The following is a 17,570-nucleotide window of genomic DNA, read 5'->3' as shown; positions in this document are numbered from 1 at the left end:
CTGGCTGGGGCCAGTGATATGGAGGAGGGTGGAAGTGGGGAAGATCAGGACCCAGAGGTAGGTAGCTGGGTAACGGTTAGAAGAAGAGGTAGGGGGAAAAGTGTCAGGGAGCCTAGTCCTGACCTGGCACAACCTAGTAAATATGCCTGTTTGGCTGATATTAGGAATGAAGGGCCTGGACTAGGGTCACTACAGCTGGATGTTGCTCCTAGCAACCAGGAAAACAACTGCTGTAGGAAGGAGGGAAATAGGAGTGCAGCAAAGCCCAGACAGATGTTGGTGGTAGGGGACTCTATAATTAGGCGGACAGACAGGGTCATCTGTCGCCGAGACCGTGAATGCCGAACAGTGTGTTGTCTGCCGGGTGCTCGGGTTCGGCATATTGTGGATCGGATAGACAGATTGCTGGGTGGGGCTGGGGAAAACCCAGCGGTCATGGTGCACATTGGTACTAATGACAAAGTTAGAGGCAGGTGGAAGGTCCTTAAAAATGATTACAGGGAACTAGGAGAGAAGCTGAAGTCCAGGACCTCCAAGGTGGTGTTTTCAGAAATACTACCGGTGCCACGAGCGTCACTAGAAAGACAGCGGGAGCTTAGGGAGATAAATATGTGGCTTAGAAATTGGTGCAGGAAGGAAGGGTTCGGGTTCATGGAGAACTGGGCCGACTTCTCAGTCGGCTACAGGCTCTACGGTAGGGACGGGCTGCACCTCAATGGGGAAGGTGCAGCTGTGCTGGGGGACAAAATGGTCAGACGGATGGAGGAGCTTTTAAACTAGGATTGGGGGGGGGAGGGTAGTGGAGCAAATAAGGGGATAGATAGAGCAGATAGAGACAGGGAGACGGTAGGGGTCAATGAAGGATTAGGGGGGGATGGGACATACAAGGAACGTAGGGAGGCTAGGAGTAATAAAGGTGTTAATAGGATTAAATGTCTACTGGCAAATGCAAGAAGTCTTGCAAACAAAATGAATGAATTGGAGACTCTTATGTCAACCATGGATTATGATGTGGTGGGCATTACGGAAACCTGGCTGGATGAAAGCCATGACTGGGTGACAAACATACAGGGTTATTGTACATTTAGGAAGGACAGGAAAGGCCAAAAAGGTGGTGGGGTGTGTATATTTATCAAATCTAACCTAAAACCTGTGTTGTATGATGACATTGAGGGGAACAGCAACAATGTAGAGTCAGTATGGGTAAATGTACATGGGGAGGGGAATAATGGAAAAATGCTAATTGGAGTTTGCTATAAGCCTCCTAACATACCTGAACAAATAGAGGGTGAAATGCTGGAACAAATTGAAAAGGCAGCTAATAATAATAATCGGGTTCTTATTATGGGGGATTTCAACTATCCAGACATACAGTGGGACATAGAATCTTCTGGTTCTGCTAAAAGCTGTAAGTTCTTATCTACCATTCAAGACCATTTCCTCTCTCAGATGGTAGGTGAACCGACCAGGGGAGATAATTTGCTAGATCTGGTCCTGTCAAATAGACCGGATACAATTTCAGATCTACAGGTCCGGGAGCACTTGGGCACCAGCGATCATAATATGGTAAGCTTCGACATAATATTCAATAGAACATTTCAAAGGGGGAATGCTAAAACCTGGAATTTTAGGAAAGCTGATTTCAACAAATTAAGGGAAGAGCTTAAATGTGTAGATTGGGACAGAGTCATGGTAACTGGGGATACCGAACATAAATGGGGTAAGTTTAAGGATATACTACTAGAGTCCTGTAAAAAACGTATACCCTCTGGTAATAAAATGTCCAGGAATAAAAAGAAACCACTATGGATAAATAAGACTGTACAAAGTATAATAAAACAAAAACAAAGGGCGTTTAAAATCTTAAAGGCTGAGAATACAGAAATAGCATTGCAGGAGTATAAAGATATCAATAGGCAATGCAAAAAAGAAATCAAACAAGCAAAACTAGCTACTGAAACAAAAATCGCCAATGACATTAAAATAAATCCCAAAATCTTTTATAAATACATTAATGCCAAAAGGAAAACAAAGGATAGTATCGGACCCTTAAAATATAATAACAAGTTAGTTATAGAGGACAAACAAAAGACTGAGATATTAAATAGGCATTTCTCATCTGTATTCACCAAGGAACTGACTGTACCAGGGATCATTCAACAAGTGAAAAATCAAAGTCCACCACCCGATATAATTAATTTAACACAAGATGAAGTACGCCTACGTCTGAGTAAATTAAACATTGACAAATCCCCAGGGCCAGATGGCATTCATCCACGAATATTGAGGGAATTGAGCTCCGTAATCGACAGACCGCTGTATCTCATCTTTTTAGACTCACTTGTAACAGGGTTGGTGCCTCAGGATTGGAGGATTGCTGATGTGGTACCGATATTTAAGAAAGGTAAGAGGGTAGATCCAGGCAACTACCGTCCAGTAAGCCTGACATCAGTAGTATGCAAAGTTTTTGAGGGCATTTTAAGGGATGACATGCAAAAATATATTGCAGAAAATAATATGATATCTGACAAACAGCATGGATTCATGAAAGATAAGTCGTGTCTAACCAACCTGTTGGGGTTCTATGAGGGGGTAAGTGCAAACCTGGATATTGGTAATGCAGCTGATGTGATTTATTTGGACTTTGCAAAGGCATTTGATTCTGTACCACATAATACCCTTATACTAAAGCTCCAGAAGCAAGGACTATGGGACACAATATGCAACTGGGTAAGGAATTGGCTAAAAGATAGGAAACAAAGAGTAGTCATAAATGGTACATTCTCTAAATGGGCTATAGTCAGCAGTGGGGTGCCGCAGGGATCTGTGCTTGGACCGATTCTTTTTACTCTCTTTATTAATGACCTTGTGGATGGGATTGATAGTACAGTGTCAGTCTTTGCCGATGACACCAAACTATGTAGGATATTAAAAACTGACCTGGATAGTACAATATTACAAAAAGATCTGGATAAGATGTCAGAATGGGCAGATCCTTGGCAAATGAGATTTAATGTTGATAAATGTAAAGTAATGCACCTAGGACGGAGTAATCCTATAGCTGCGTATACATTAAATGGAAGTAAACTCGGGACTACAGAACAGGAGAAGGACTTGGGTATTCTCATTACAAATAAGCTGAGCAGCAGCACTCAATGTCAAGCAGCAGCTGCTAAAGCAAACAAGATTTTAGGGTGTATAAAAAGAGAGATTAGATCCCGTGATCCCAACGTATTGTTACCCCTCTATAAATCACTTGTAAGGCCACATCTGGAATACGGGATCCAGTTTTGGGCTCCACATTTTAAAAAGGACATTCAGAAGTTAGAGTCAGTTCAAAGGCGGGCAACTAGACTATTACAAGGAATGGAAGGCCTCCCATATGATGGCAGATTGAAAAAGTTAGATATTTTAGCTTAGATAAAAGACGTCTCAGAGGAGATCTCATTTATATGTATAAATACATGTGTGGTCAATATAAAGGACTGGCACATGACTTATTTCTTCCGAAAACAATACTAAGGACCAGGGGGCACTCACTGCGAGTGGAAGAAAAGCGATTCCGGCACCTAAATAGGAAAGGGTTCTTTACAGTTAGAGCGGTCAGTCTGTGGAATGCCGACCACAAGAGGTAGTAATGGCAGATACTATAACAGCTTTTAAAAAAGGGCTGGATGATTTCCTCAGTACACAAAACATTGTTGGTTATAAATGACTTAGTGACCAAATGTAGAACTGGTGGAGGAAGGTTGAACTAGATGGACCTAGGTCTTTTTTCAACCTAAGTAACTATGTAACTATGTAACTATGCAATCAGGGAACAAAAAATAAACAGTCCACATACAGACATATGGAGGTTCACCTGTACAGATGAATGTCCAGCTCTCACTTCAGGATCACCAATGTCAGTTTTACTATCAGCTGGAGTTCAGGCTTCGACACCATGTCCACTATACTTTACATTTGCTTGGTTCCTCCTGGCTCCAAGACCACTAAGGCTCAGGAACGACTGTCCAACATTAAACAGACTTCTTCCTTTGGTCCACACAAGACTGCTTGAGCTCCCAGCTGACTCTTGCAGACTCCACTCAGGTAGTCTCTCCGTCTCAGTTGACACAGGCTTGTTGTCCCTGAGACTTTATTTGGACACTCTTGGTCCTGGCTGCCACATGCAACCCCCATCAGAGAGAGAGCTCCCTCTTCCTGAGGACACCCCAGGTGAACACATGCCTGGTTCTATACAAAACATTACAGGTGCACTTCCAATCAGTACATGCAAAGCAAGGATTTATCCCTCACCTTCTCCGCTATGCTACATAACAGCAGTTAGGATTTAACCTTTACCACACTGGCTTCACTACATAACAGCAGAGCTAGTATTTAACCCTTACAACACTGACTCACTACAAGGCCAAAAGGCACTGCATATCACCCCAAAAACACCATACCAACAGTGAAATGTGGAGGTGGGACCATCATGGTGTGGGGCTGATTTTCAGCTTATGGCACTGGCAAACTTCATATTATTGAAGGAGGGATGAATAGACAAATGTACCGAGACATTCTTCATTAAATTTTGCTGCCATCTACCAGGATGCTGATGATGAAATGAAGGTGGACATTTTAGCAAGGCACTGATCCCCCAATGCACAGCCAAAGAAACTCTCAATTGGTTTCAAAGAAAGAAAATAAATATGCTAGAATGGCCCAGCCAATCAACTGATCTGCATCCAATAGAAAATGTATGGAAGGAACTAAAGCTCAGAGTTCACAGAAGGAGCCCATGTGACCTTCAATATCTGAAGAGTGGTTGTGTGGAAGAATTTACAAAATCGCACCTGAGCAATGTATGCAACTAGTTTCTAAATACAAAAGGTGTATTGAAGCTGTCATTACCAACAAATGCTTTTGTATGAAGTCTTAAATGTCAGTAAGCCGGATCCATACTTTTTCCCTGCGTCATTTTTCACTGTTACACATAACCTTATTTATGTACACCTATGGTTTGATTTCTTTGTCAGTGTGGTTTGGATGGGTTGTTACCGACTTCTGGTGAGAAATTCATGTCAATAGCACTTAGAAATATGATTACTTAGAAAATTGGTATAATATATGTATGTGTTTGTGTGACTGTGACTATATATACTTATTGAAGCAGAGTATGCAGTGAGAGCAATAAGCTTGCTTGACAACTAAGTAAGTAGACCAGTAGTCAGATAGCATATGAATTAGTGAGAGCATGGAAACTAAATATAATGTTGAAGCAGATGCATGTTATGGTAATGATAAAAAGTATAGAAAGGATTGTAATCGAATTTGTTTCACTTTCCTTGGCACAGTGTTGGCTGCGTTCTAGGAGTGGGTCTGGTACTTTCCTTCATGAGTCAGAGCAGTCAGACGGACAGTCGAGTCCATGTCTCGGCTACTCTCTGTAAACTATCAGAGTGTCTGGATAACAGCTCTGAGCAGAGCCGAGCCGTGCAAGAGGTGAGATGCCGTCACAAGGCTGATGGAGCCCTGAGCTCATATTGCCAAGCATCTTCTGCTCTTTCTTTTTACATATCTCCCACTCATGAATTTCACTTTTTGTTTTTGTGGAGGGTCATGCATTCATCATTGTGACTGAGCTGTGTTGTGCTGTGTGCCAACAATATCAGCACATGTGTGAGTCTTCACAATAATGTCTTCTCTGGCACAACACTACTTTACTTCTTTACTTATAACACAGTACCTGACATATATAAAATTGCATTACACAGAACAAAAAATATTGTCCAGGAGGGCGTTTTCTCCTAATATTGTATATATACACACCAATGGACACCTTGTACATCTACTAAAACATTTCATAACCTTAAATGTAAACCTACTTTCCATGTAACATTTTATATAGCATTAAGGCCTAGGACACACGTCGAGAAAAACAGTGCGAGTGGAATGCGATAAAAAATCTCATTCCACTCGGACCAATATTACTCTATGGGGTAGCTCCCATGAGCAATTATTTTCTCATCCCTAATCGTACCGAGAAAACAGTTGCTGCATGCTTTGAGTGGAATGCGATTCTGTTCCACTCGCACCCATGCAAGTCTGTGGGGCGAGAGAAACCTCTCACTGCTCTCATATTACACAGGTGTAATGCGAGAGTAGTGTGATTCTCGCATCTGCCGGCATTGGAGGAGATAGAGAGATAAATCCCTCCTTCCCCTCCGCAGAAATGGCCCTCCCCTCCGCAACTGTGGTCTGATCGGACCACAGTCGCATGACACTCGGCTCCCACTGTGCTGCAAGCGTGAGCCGAGTGTCATGTGAGCACTCAAATTCCCGTGTGGCCACGGCCTTACAATACCAATAGCCATTTGTGTCACCTATACTTTGAGTCTACCTACTTATTAATTGCATAAAGTCCTATAAAATAGAGGTAAATGAATGTCACTCTACATTCCTACATCTCCTTGAATTTTGTATCATGTGGACTGACCATCATATAAGAGTTCTATCTTTAGATGTAATTAATAAAGTGCATTGATATATAATTCATATCATTTTGATATAATTGAGTCATTTTGCATAGGTGGGAAAATTTAATAGTTACAGCAAAATGTTATGAGAAGTTTAGAGACAGTAGTTGTAAAAAAAAGAAAGCTGTGACAATACCTGTTCTATGTAAGCTTTAATTTACAGAGCAATCATACTACTTGTTACAGGTCTTGTCGTATGTCGTTGCTGGTGTTTCCGTGTCGGCTTTCAGTGCTGGCATTTTAAGCGCCGAGGAGGCAGAGCAACATATGAATAAACTGAGAACTTTGACAGAACAAAATCAACAGGTAAGGGCAAGTACTATGACCCAGTGCAGGGCATTCTGCGTTTCGCTACGGTAGGTTTGCAGCACTGCTAACCGTTTTTTATGGATACTGATGGCTCTACTGCTTTTTAAAGACTTGATGGCATAATTTCAGTTTTAGGCAATACAGGCTCACAGTGTCACATTAGGTTTTAGTAGAGTGTTAATTTAACTATACATTTTTTTATAGTCTATGACAATTGTACAATTGTATACTTCCGTTGTGCTGATGTACCTGCCTTTTATGTTTTCTCTCTTATGCACCCTGAATCAGAAGGTAGATTTATGGGGTCTTTGCCACCACCACCCATTTCTGACCCAGTTGGCTCCTCCTTGGCACCCTTTTGTCCCCATTTATTTCATATTTTCTACACTATTCCTTTCTATACATTTCCCTGTATCCTCAGCTCTCATCTGTTTTTGTTAGCCTTACATAATGCTAGTAATAATCACCAAAACTGTATTTATTTGGTTCCCTCGCCACCTCTACCTTTTTAGATTTGAACTCTTCCAGATATATATTTAAAAAAAGTTTTATTTCTATTTTATACATGCAAAAAAGTTGTATTAACAGAACACTATTTTATAGAAATAAGGTAAAGTTAAAGCGGTTCTGTCACTATCTAAGCGCTTCTAAGCTCACCACAGTGTTACTGCACTTTCTGGAATGTTTCTAGACTCCTTGTGTCACTAATTCCAGTTTTCCTGACAGTCATGAAGATTATGTTAAGAGGGTGGTTCAGATGGCTTGCACTTCACCAATATTCAGTTTCATCTCTTGCACCCACCTTTAATTTCCTGCCCTCCTCCTATGATTGACCGATCCCTTTTCCTTATTAAAGGAACTCTTATCAGCACAGTCCACAGGATGACTGTTCACACTAAATACAGGCACTTGTGCATCATGGTGGGGGCTAATCATTTAACTCCACCTTCCCACCGTCTGACATTCCCTCAATCTCCACCCTCCCCTCTTCTGTGACTGACAGCTCTGGCTTCATAGTCAGAGAATGAAGGAGATGGATAGATAGATAGATAGAAAACAAGCAGATGGAAAGGTGTATTTACAGTGCCTTGCGAAAGTATTCGGCCCCCTTCAATTTTTCAGCCTTTTCCCACATTTCAAGCTTCAAACATAAAGATATAAATGTTAACGTTATGGTGGTGAATCAACAACAAGTGGGACACAATTGTGAAGTTGAACGAAATTTATTGCTTATTTTAAACTTTTTAAAAAAATAACTGAAAATTGGGGCGCGCAATATTATTCATCCACATTACTTTCAGTGCATCAAACTCACTCCAGAAGTTCATTGAGGATCTCTGAATGATCCATTGTTGTCCTAAATGACTGATGATGATAAATATAATCCATCTGTGTGTAATCAAGTCTCCGTATAAATGCATCTGCTCTGTGATAGTCTCAGTTTTCTGTTTAAAGCGCAAATAGCATCATGAAGACTAAGGAACACAACATGCAGGTCCGTGATACTGTTGTGGAGAAGTTTAAAGCTGGATTTGGTTACAAAAATATTTCCAAAAATGTTAACATCCCAAGGAGCACTGTGCAAGCGATCATATTGACATGGAAGGAGTATCATACCGCTGCAAATCTACCAAGATCCGACCTTCCATCCAAACTTTCATCCCAAACAAGGAGAAGACTGATCAGAGAGACTGCCAAGAAGCCCATGATCACTCTGGATGAACTGCAGAGATCTGCAGCTGAGGTGGGAGAATCTATCCATCGGGCAACAATCAGCGTACACTGCACAAATCTGGCCTTTATGGAAGAGTGGCAAGAAGAAAAACATTTCTCAAAGATAGCCATAAAAAGTGTAATTTAAATTTTGCCACAAGCCACCTGGGAGACACACCAAACATGTGGAAGAAGAAGGTGCTGTGGTCAGATGAAACCAAAATAGAACTATTTGGGCACAATGCCAAACGATAAATTTGGCGTAAAAGCAACACAGCTCACCACCCTGAACACAGCATCCCCACTGTCAAACATGGAGGTGGCAGCATCATGGTTTGGGCCTGCTTATCTTCAGCAGGGACAGGGAAGATGGTTAAAATTGATGGGAAGATGGATGGAGCCAAATACAGGACCATTCTTGAAGAAAACCTGTTGGAGTCTGCAAAAGACCTGGGATGGAGATTTGTCTTTCAACAAGACAATGATCCCAAACATAAAGCAAAATCTACAATGGAATGATTCACAAATAAACGTATCCAGGTGTTAGAATGGCCAAGTCAAAGTCCAGACCCGAATCCAATCGAGAATCTGTGGAAAGAGCTGAAAACTGCTGTTCACTAACGCTCTCCATCCATCCTCACTCAGCTCGACCTGTTTGCAAAGGAAGAATGGGCAAGAATTTCAGTCTCTCGATGTGCAACACTGATAGAGACAAACCCCAAGCGACTTGCAGCTGTAATCGCAGCAAAAGGTGGCGCTACAAAGTATTAGTATTAACATAAGGGGACGAATAATATTGCACGCCCCAATTTTCAGTTTTTTATTTTTAAAAAAAGTTTAAAATAAGCAATAAATTTAGTTCATCTTCACAATTGTGTCCCAATTGTTGTTGATTCTTCAGCATAAAATTAAAATTTTAATCTTAATGTTTCAAGCCTGAAATGTGGGAAAAGGTTGAAAAATTTCAAGGGGGCCGAATAGTTTCGCAAGGTACTGTAAATGATCAGCCCCACAAGGATGCACTGAGCGCCTGTACTTGGTGTGAACAGTCATCCTGTGCTGATAGTTTACTGTCTAAGAGGGCCACAAAAGGGACTAAAGGCGGCGTTACACGCTACGATATATCTAACGATATTTCGTCGGGGTCAAATAATTTGTGACGCACATCCGGCATCGTTAGAGATGTCGTAGCGTGTGACACGTCCGAGCGACTGGTAACGAGCAAAAATACTCACCTTATTGTTGCTCGTTGACACGTCGTTCATTTTCATAATGTCGTTCTTCCTTCTGCGCACAGCTTGTTTGTCATTCCTGAGGCAGCACACATCGCTACGTGTGACACCCCGGGAACGACTAACACAGCTTAACTGCGTCCCACCGGCAATGAGGAAGGAAGCAGGTGGGCGGGATGATCCGGCCGCTCATCTCCGCCCCTCCGCTTTTATTGGGCGGCCACTGTGTGACGTCGCTGTGACGCCGAACGTCCCTCCCCCTTCAAGAAGAGGATGTTCGCCGCCCACAGCGACGTCGTTAGGGAGGTAAGTACGTGTGACGGGGGTTAACAACATTGTACGTCACAAGCAATGATTTGCCCGTGATGCAGAAACGACGGGGGCGGGTGTGATCGCTCATGCAATCGCACAATATATCGTAGGGTGTAACGCTTAACCCTTAACATCTGCCAAACCTACCAATCCTGACTGGATAGACCAACAATTTATGTGTATGTGGCCCCCCCTTGTCTCCCAATAGATGATGTTGAATGAGAAAAACATCTGATCTATCTGATTTCAGACTGACGAAGCGCCCAACGCTCCTGGGTATGGATGAGTCAGGGGGGATTGCAGGCAATAAATGTATTTTTCAGCCAACAGCTCTCTACTGTGTATGGGTGACTATGTTTAGGTAGAGATTCAGATTTGTCAAACAGTGATTGATCTGATATTGAACAATTTTTTTCTATTCATTCTCATCTTAACATCTTAATCTTTAATCTACTACAGACACAAGGTCTAGCTCTGGCACTGGGAAGTATTGTTCATGGCTTGTCAGTGTGTGGCCATGGGAAGGCTGAGGACTTGAACAATCGCTTGCTGCCTGCCTGGATAAAAATCCTGCTTGCCGAGGTAAGCAATGCTGTATCTTATGCTCCCCTGTAGCATTCCCCAGATGATTCCTAAAATAGTGACTCTTTTTTTCAGGGTTGTCCTACAATGCAGCGCTTAGCAGCCCTCAATGGCCTTGTAGCATTGGTTGGATCAGAATCAGCGGTCATACAAGTAAGCGGGTTATTAGAGAATTGTTATGACGATCACTATCCTAGTGATGATAAGACAGGATTTCTTTTGGTTGTTTTCTTTTTTTTTTGTCTTTAAACCAGGTTTTCTTATGTCATGTTTCCCCAAATTTCTCATTGCAGCTCAAATCTGAGGCTATTCAGTCATCCCTTTACCAAAGCAAACTTAATGAAGTAATCAAAACTATTACTCAGGTATGGATAAAATGTGTGACACATACCCAGACCCAGGGAAATGGACACTTCATTTTGCTAATTACTTGCTGATGGAAGGCTAAAAAAAATCAGTTTTGACATTATTAAATTTGGAAGGCACAGAATAAGTTCTGAATGTCTATCTCAAAACTAAGCACAAGGTGCACACAAATACTGTTGGTATGTGATGTGCTGCTGCATAAATGGGAACGTCTATATGTAGAAGAAGTTCAGAGATTCCTTCATGATCTCTTTATTTGGAGCAAACGTTTTCTTCAAATAAATGACTCTCTGAACGTCTCCATCTGGCAGATCACCCATCACCAGTTGAATGCTCTGGCATATTGTGCTGAGCTCCTTCAGTGGACCTTCTGCCAAAGACAATTGAAGGATGGCAGCCACTTTGTGACTATGCGTCGATTAGAGTGGGACCTACATATGCAGTAACCACCCATTAGTCTATGCTATTTCAATGTTATTGTCCAAACTGAACTTCGCTGTGGTACGCTGGCTGTGTTTTTTCTTATCATCATCTTGGACTAGAAATGCCACTCTTAATAAATCTATCACCAGTGTCATTACATGCTAATTTGAAAATGTAATTATTGTTTCTCCAGATTATTTCTTTTTCTGGAGTCATTGGCCTGCAGACTATTGCAGCTTGGATCCTTGGACATCTCCACTTATCTAGTCTATCTTCATCTCAAAGCAGAACTTCTGGTGAGTGTACAAAAGCTTGTGCCAAATAAACTACATTTGGAAACCAGCAGAACGTACCAAAATGCTCTCAATTTGACATTGTTGTATGGTTCCCTATTTTAGTCTTAACCGTTTTGCTTGTTATGTAGGTTTGTTTGTTTTTTTATTCAATAGTATGTGAGTATTTATGTATAGTCATTACTATATTATGATGATGTCACAGTAGTGTGTATTTATAGTCATTACTATATTATGATGATGTCACAGTAGTGTGTGCGTTTAGTCATTACTATATTATGATGATGTCACAGTAGTGTGTATTTATAGTCATTACTATATTATGATGATGTCACAGTAGTGTGTATTTATAGTCATTACTATATTATGATGATGTCACAGTAGTGTGTGCGTTTAGTCATTACTATATTATGATGATGTCACAGTAGTGTGTATTTATAGTCATTACTATATTATGATGATGTCACAGTAGTGTGTATTTATAGTCATTACTATATTATGATGATGTCACAGTAGTGTGTGCGTTTAGTCATTACTATATTATGATGATGTCACAGTAGTGTGTGCGTTTAGTCATTACTATATTATGATGATGTCACAGTAGTGTGTGCGTTTAGTCATTACTATATTATGATGATGTCACAGTAGTGTGTATTTATAGTCATTACTATATTATGATGATGTCACAGTAGTGTGTATTTATAGTCATTACTATATTATGATGATGTCACAGTAGTGTGTGAGTATTTATAATTATTACTATATTATGATAATGTCAAAGTAGTGTGTGAGTATTTATAGTTATTACTATATTATGATGATGTCACAGTAGTGCACTGGCTGCCCATCCACCACAGAATCCAATATAAACTTATCACTCTCACTGACAAAGCTCTTCACAGTGCCGCACCACCCTACATCACCTCCTTCATCTCTGTGTATCACCCCACCCGTGCCTTTTGTTCTGCTAATGACCTAAGACTGACATCCTCAATAATTCAAACCTCCCACTGCCGTCTTCAAGATTTCTCACGAGCCGCGCCAATGCTCTGGAACACACTACCAAGAACCATCCGATTCATTCCCAACATCCACACCTTTAAGTGGGCCCTAAAAACGCATTTCTGTAGACTAGCCCAGTCATGGCGAACCTTTCACAGGCCGGGTGCCCAAACTGTAGCCCTAAACCCATTTTTTTGGTTCCGAAGTGCCAACCAATCCTATTATGTAAATAATTGATTTTAACCTTACCTTTTGCAGTCTTCTCTTCTCCTCAGCAGGGGGCATCATGCTCATGCATGCTTACCACACATTGAAGCTCAGCCTCTCCCACTGCACTTTCCAGACACAGCAGTTGGATTGATCTTTCTGGAAAACATTGCAGCATATTAGACAGAGATGTTAGCATGGAATGCAATCAGATTTCACCCTGTCATCCACATCTACATTTCAAAGTCTGAACATCCTGAAAACCCATAAAGACGCACGAGTTGCTCCCCTCCCCTTTCATTGTGTAGTTCTGTCCCCCTTCCTGGCCACTTAGTGGTAAACATGTCCCCCATCCTGATATATATTTCCTACATTCTGGTATATTTGTCCCCATCATGGCCCCATCCTGGTAAATGTACCCCATCCTGGCATATTCCCCATCCTGGTAAATGTTCCTCCATCCCGGCATGTACCCCATTCCTGGTAAATGTCCTCCATTCTGGTAAATGTACCCCATCCTGGTAAATGTATCCCATCCTGGTAAATGTCACCCTTCTTGCTAAATGTTCCCCATCCTGGCATGTTTCCTCATCCTGGCATGTTCATGTACTCCCATCCTGGTAAATGTATCCCCCCATCCTGGTAAATGTATCTCCCCATCCTGGTAAATGTATATTTGTCCCCATCATGGCCCCATCCTGGTAAATGTACCCCATCCTGGCATATTCCCCATCCTGGTAAATGTTCCTCCATCCCGGCATGTACCCCATTCCTGGTAAATGTCCTCCATTCTGGTAAATGTACCCCATCCTGGTAAATGTATCCCATCATTGTAAATGTATCCCATCCTGGCATGTTCCCCATGCTGTTAAATGACCCCATCCTGGTAAATGTACCCCATCCAGACATGTTCCCTTATTCAGGTAAATGTCCCCTTTCCTGGTAAACGTACCCCATCCTGGTAAATGTATCCCATCCTGGTAAATGTCACCCTTCTTGCTAAATGTTCCCCATCCTGGCATGTTTCCTCATCCTGGCATGTTCATGTACTCCCATCCTGGTAAATGTATCCCCCCATCCTGGTAAATGTATCTCCCCATCCTGGTAAATGTATCCCCCCCATCCTGGTAAATGTATCCTCCCATCCTGGTAAATGTATCCTCCCATCCTGGTAAATGTATCCTCCCATCCTGGTAAATGTATCCTCCCATCCTGGTAAATGTATCCTCTCATCCTGGTAAATGTATCCCATCCTGGTAAATGTCACCCTTCTTGCTAAATGTTCCCCATCCTGGCATGTTTCCTCATCCTGGCATGTTCATGTACTCCCATCCTGGTAAATGTATCCCCCCATCCTGGTAAATGTATCTCCCCATCCTGGTAAATGTATCCCCCCCATCCTGGTAAATGTATCCTCCCATCCTGGTAAATGTATCCTCCCATCCTGGTAAATGTATCCTCCCATCCTGGTAAATGTATCCTCCCATCCTGGTAAATGTATCCTCTCATCCTGGTAAATGTATCCTCCCATCCTGGTAAATGTATCCTCCCATCCTGGTAAATGTATCCTCCCATCCTGGTAAATGTATCCTCCCATCCTGGTAAATGTATCCCCCCCATCCTGGTAAATGTATCCTCCCATCCTGGTAAATGTATCCTCCCATCCTGGTAAATGTATCCTCCCATCCTGGTAAATGTATCCTCCCATCCTGGTAAATGTATCCTCCCATCCTGGTAAATGTATCCTCCCATCCTGGTAAATGTATCCTCCCATCCTGGTAAATGTATCCTCTCATCCTGGTAAATGTATCCCCCATCCTGGTAAATGTACCCCATCCTGGCATGTTTCCCCCCATCCTTGTAGGCATGTTTCCCCCCATCCTTGTAGGCATGTTTCCCCCCCATCCTTGTAGGCATGTTTCCCCCCCATCCTTGTAGGCATGTTTCCCCCCCATCCTTGTAGGCATGTTTCCCCCCCATCCTTGTAGGCATGTTTCCCCCCATCCTTGCAGCCATGTTTCCCCCATCCTTGCAGCCATGTTTCCTCCATCCTTGCAGCCATGTTTCCCCCATCCTTGCATGTTTCCCCCATCCTTGCATGTTTCCCCCATCTTTGCATGCTTCCCCCATCCTTGCATGCTTCCCCCATCCTTGCATGCTTCCCCCATCCTTGCATGCTTCCCCCATCCTTGCATGTTTCCCTCCATCTTTGCTTGTTTCCCCCATCCTTGTATGCTTCCCCCATCCTTGCAGCCATGTTTCTCCCATCCTTGTATGTTTCCCCCATCCTTGCATCGTTTCCCCCATCCTTGCAGCCATGTTTCCCCCATTCTTGCATGTTTCCTCCACCCTTGCACGTTTCTCTCCATCTTTGCACGTTTCTCTCCATCCTTGCATGTTTTCCCCATCCTTGCAGCCATGTTTCACCCCATCCTTGCATGTTTCACCCCTTCCTTGCATGTTTCCCCCATCCTTGCATGTTTCCCCCATCCTTGCAGCCATGTTTTCCCCGTGCTCTCCATGTTTGCCCCGTGCTGGCACTGTCCCCCCACACCTTGGCACAGCCGCACACAGTTTAAAAATAAAAAATTCACCTTCCAGCACCCGCTCCTCCGCTGCGCGCCGCTGGGTCCTCAGTCAGTTCCCGCGCGGCCACAAGACGCCGGCGCTGCTTTCTGAAGCTCCGCCGTCTCCTAGGCAACAGGCCTGTCGCCTAAAATAGGAGGTGTGTCAGAGGGAGGAGAAATGTCTCCTCTGCTCCAACACAACTTTGAACTGCCGGCGCGATCACACCGGCAGTTCAAAGTGGCTGAATGTGGCAACAGCGCGCGTGCCGACAGAAAGTGCTCTGCGTGCCCGGTCTGGCACGCGTGCCATAGGCTAGTCCAGTGATGGCGAACCTATCACCTCAACGCCCTCATCTAATCTAGTCCAATTCTGCCCTTCATAAAATTTTCTTCCAATTCTTGTCCTGTATTTCTTCTGGTTCCTTCCTCTTCATGTATTTTTTACACTCTATGTATAAATTCTGGCTGGTGTCCGGTCCACGCAGCTGGTTTTGAATCCCCTATTAAATCGATGGCTGGACCATATATGATAAGCTTTTCTCCCCCCCTGCCCCTCCCCCATTAACCTTTTGTGTCTCCGCTATTTCCTCATAGACTGTAAGCTTACGAGCAGGGCCCTCACTCCTCTTGGTATCTGAATTTTGTTATTCTGTAATGTCTCATGTTGTCTATACATGTCCCCTCTGAATTGTAAAGCGCTGCGGAATATGTTGGCGCTATATAAATAAAAAAAATTATATTATGTATATACTAGTTTGTAAGTATTTCTAGGCATTGCTGTATTAGGATGATGTCATAGTAGTATATGAGTATTTATAGCCATTACTATATTATAATGATATGAAAGCAGTGTGTGAATATTCCTAGGTATTGCTCTATTATAAGACCTCACAGTAGGATGCATTTCTAGTCAGTGACCTGAAAAATTCCTCACAATTGCATTAGCATTACAAGAAGGATTTTCTCTTTTCTGAATGCAGAAGCAGTATTCTTTATCTGTGAGATGATATGAATATCGTTTTTCTGAATATTGGGCTGTCTGATATCATTTGTGCTTTTATTAAATAAATTTCTAATGTTTTGAAGAGAAGAAAAGTACAACATGCACAGTTATTCATCCCAATAAATCTGGCAGAATTTGCAAAAGATTCTTTGGTGTGAATATAAACAAAGCCTAAATCATGAACACTCCTCATTTAATTGCACTAATGCATCAGCCCATGAAAACTCACTAATCACATTTTCTGACTTCAGTTCCTCCAGATTTCAGCTATCTGCCTGAGAAAAGTTTAATACGTGCTCTTGTGGATTTCCTTATATCGGCAGGAAAGAAAGGTATTATTATAGTTTTATTGAGTTCAACTTTTTATGCTCAGAGAAGGCAAAAACCAGCCTTAAAGGAATCTGTCAACAGGTTTTTGCTATGTAATCTGACACACAAAGTTCATTGAGGTGTCCTTTATTACCCTGCTGTGCTGTTGTTTACTTATAACTAAGGTTTTATCACCTGGGATTATCATTGGCCAGACTACACTAGACTTGCCACCCCCCCTCTGATTAGCAACTCTCTGTATATAGGCTTTGTACATTGAGAGCATGGTGTGGGCGGGTTCATTTTTATAAACTCTGCTGCATTGCTAAATATAAAAACTCTGATTGTCTCACAATTACACTACCCAGTAAACTTAGTGGTACATCATTGGATTCAAAGTCTCTTTGCCTGGATCATGCTGTTCTCAGATGAGGTAGCAAAAACCTGCTGACATATCCCCTTTAATTGACACAGATAGCTTTGCCAAAGGGGGGAAAGTTTATTTCTGTGGTTATCAAACTTAGTTTGCTAGATTAACATTGAACACTAAGAATATTAGTAAATCCTCTAGATTGCGCTATCTGCAGAAAAAATGTAACACCTTAAATCTATGCACACCTTCCACCGGTATGAATTCCTGTTGGAGTACATGCCAGTACCAGTCAAAAGTTTGGACTCACCTGTTCAGGCAATGTTCTTATTGCATTGTTCACATTGTTAATTCAGACTGA

At 42.3% G+C, this 17,570-nt stretch overlaps 1 protein-coding gene across 2 annotated transcripts in view; it reads left to right on the top strand.

The window, feature by feature from the left end:
* Window positions 1-17,570, top strand: part of FOCAD (focadhesin) — a 334,145-nt gene that overhangs the window by 283,957 nt on the left and 32,618 nt on the right. For both annotated transcript variants that reach the window (XM_075316251.1, XM_075316242.1), the window contains exons 29-35: window positions 5,340-5,487; window positions 6,708-6,827; window positions 10,547-10,669; window positions 10,745-10,822; window positions 10,963-11,034; window positions 11,652-11,754; window positions 16,782-16,862. In XM_075316251.1, coding sequence (XP_075172366.1) covers window positions 5,340-5,487; window positions 6,708-6,827; window positions 10,547-10,669; window positions 10,745-10,822; window positions 10,963-11,034; window positions 11,652-11,754; window positions 16,782-16,862 — 725 coding nt within the window. The remainder of the gene's footprint in view (window positions 1-5,339; window positions 5,488-6,707; window positions 6,828-10,546; window positions 10,670-10,744; window positions 10,823-10,962; window positions 11,035-11,651; window positions 11,755-16,781; window positions 16,863-17,570) is intronic.

This window comes from Anomaloglossus baeobatrachus, chromosome 1 (assembly GCF_048569485.1).
Source record: "Anomaloglossus baeobatrachus isolate aAnoBae1 chromosome 1, aAnoBae1.hap1, whole genome shotgun sequence".
NCBI lineage: Eukaryota > Metazoa > Chordata > Amphibia > Anura > Aromobatidae > Anomaloglossus > Anomaloglossus baeobatrachus.
Note: the sequence above shows the minus strand (reverse complement) of the source record. Positions and strands in the feature narration are given on the sequence as shown.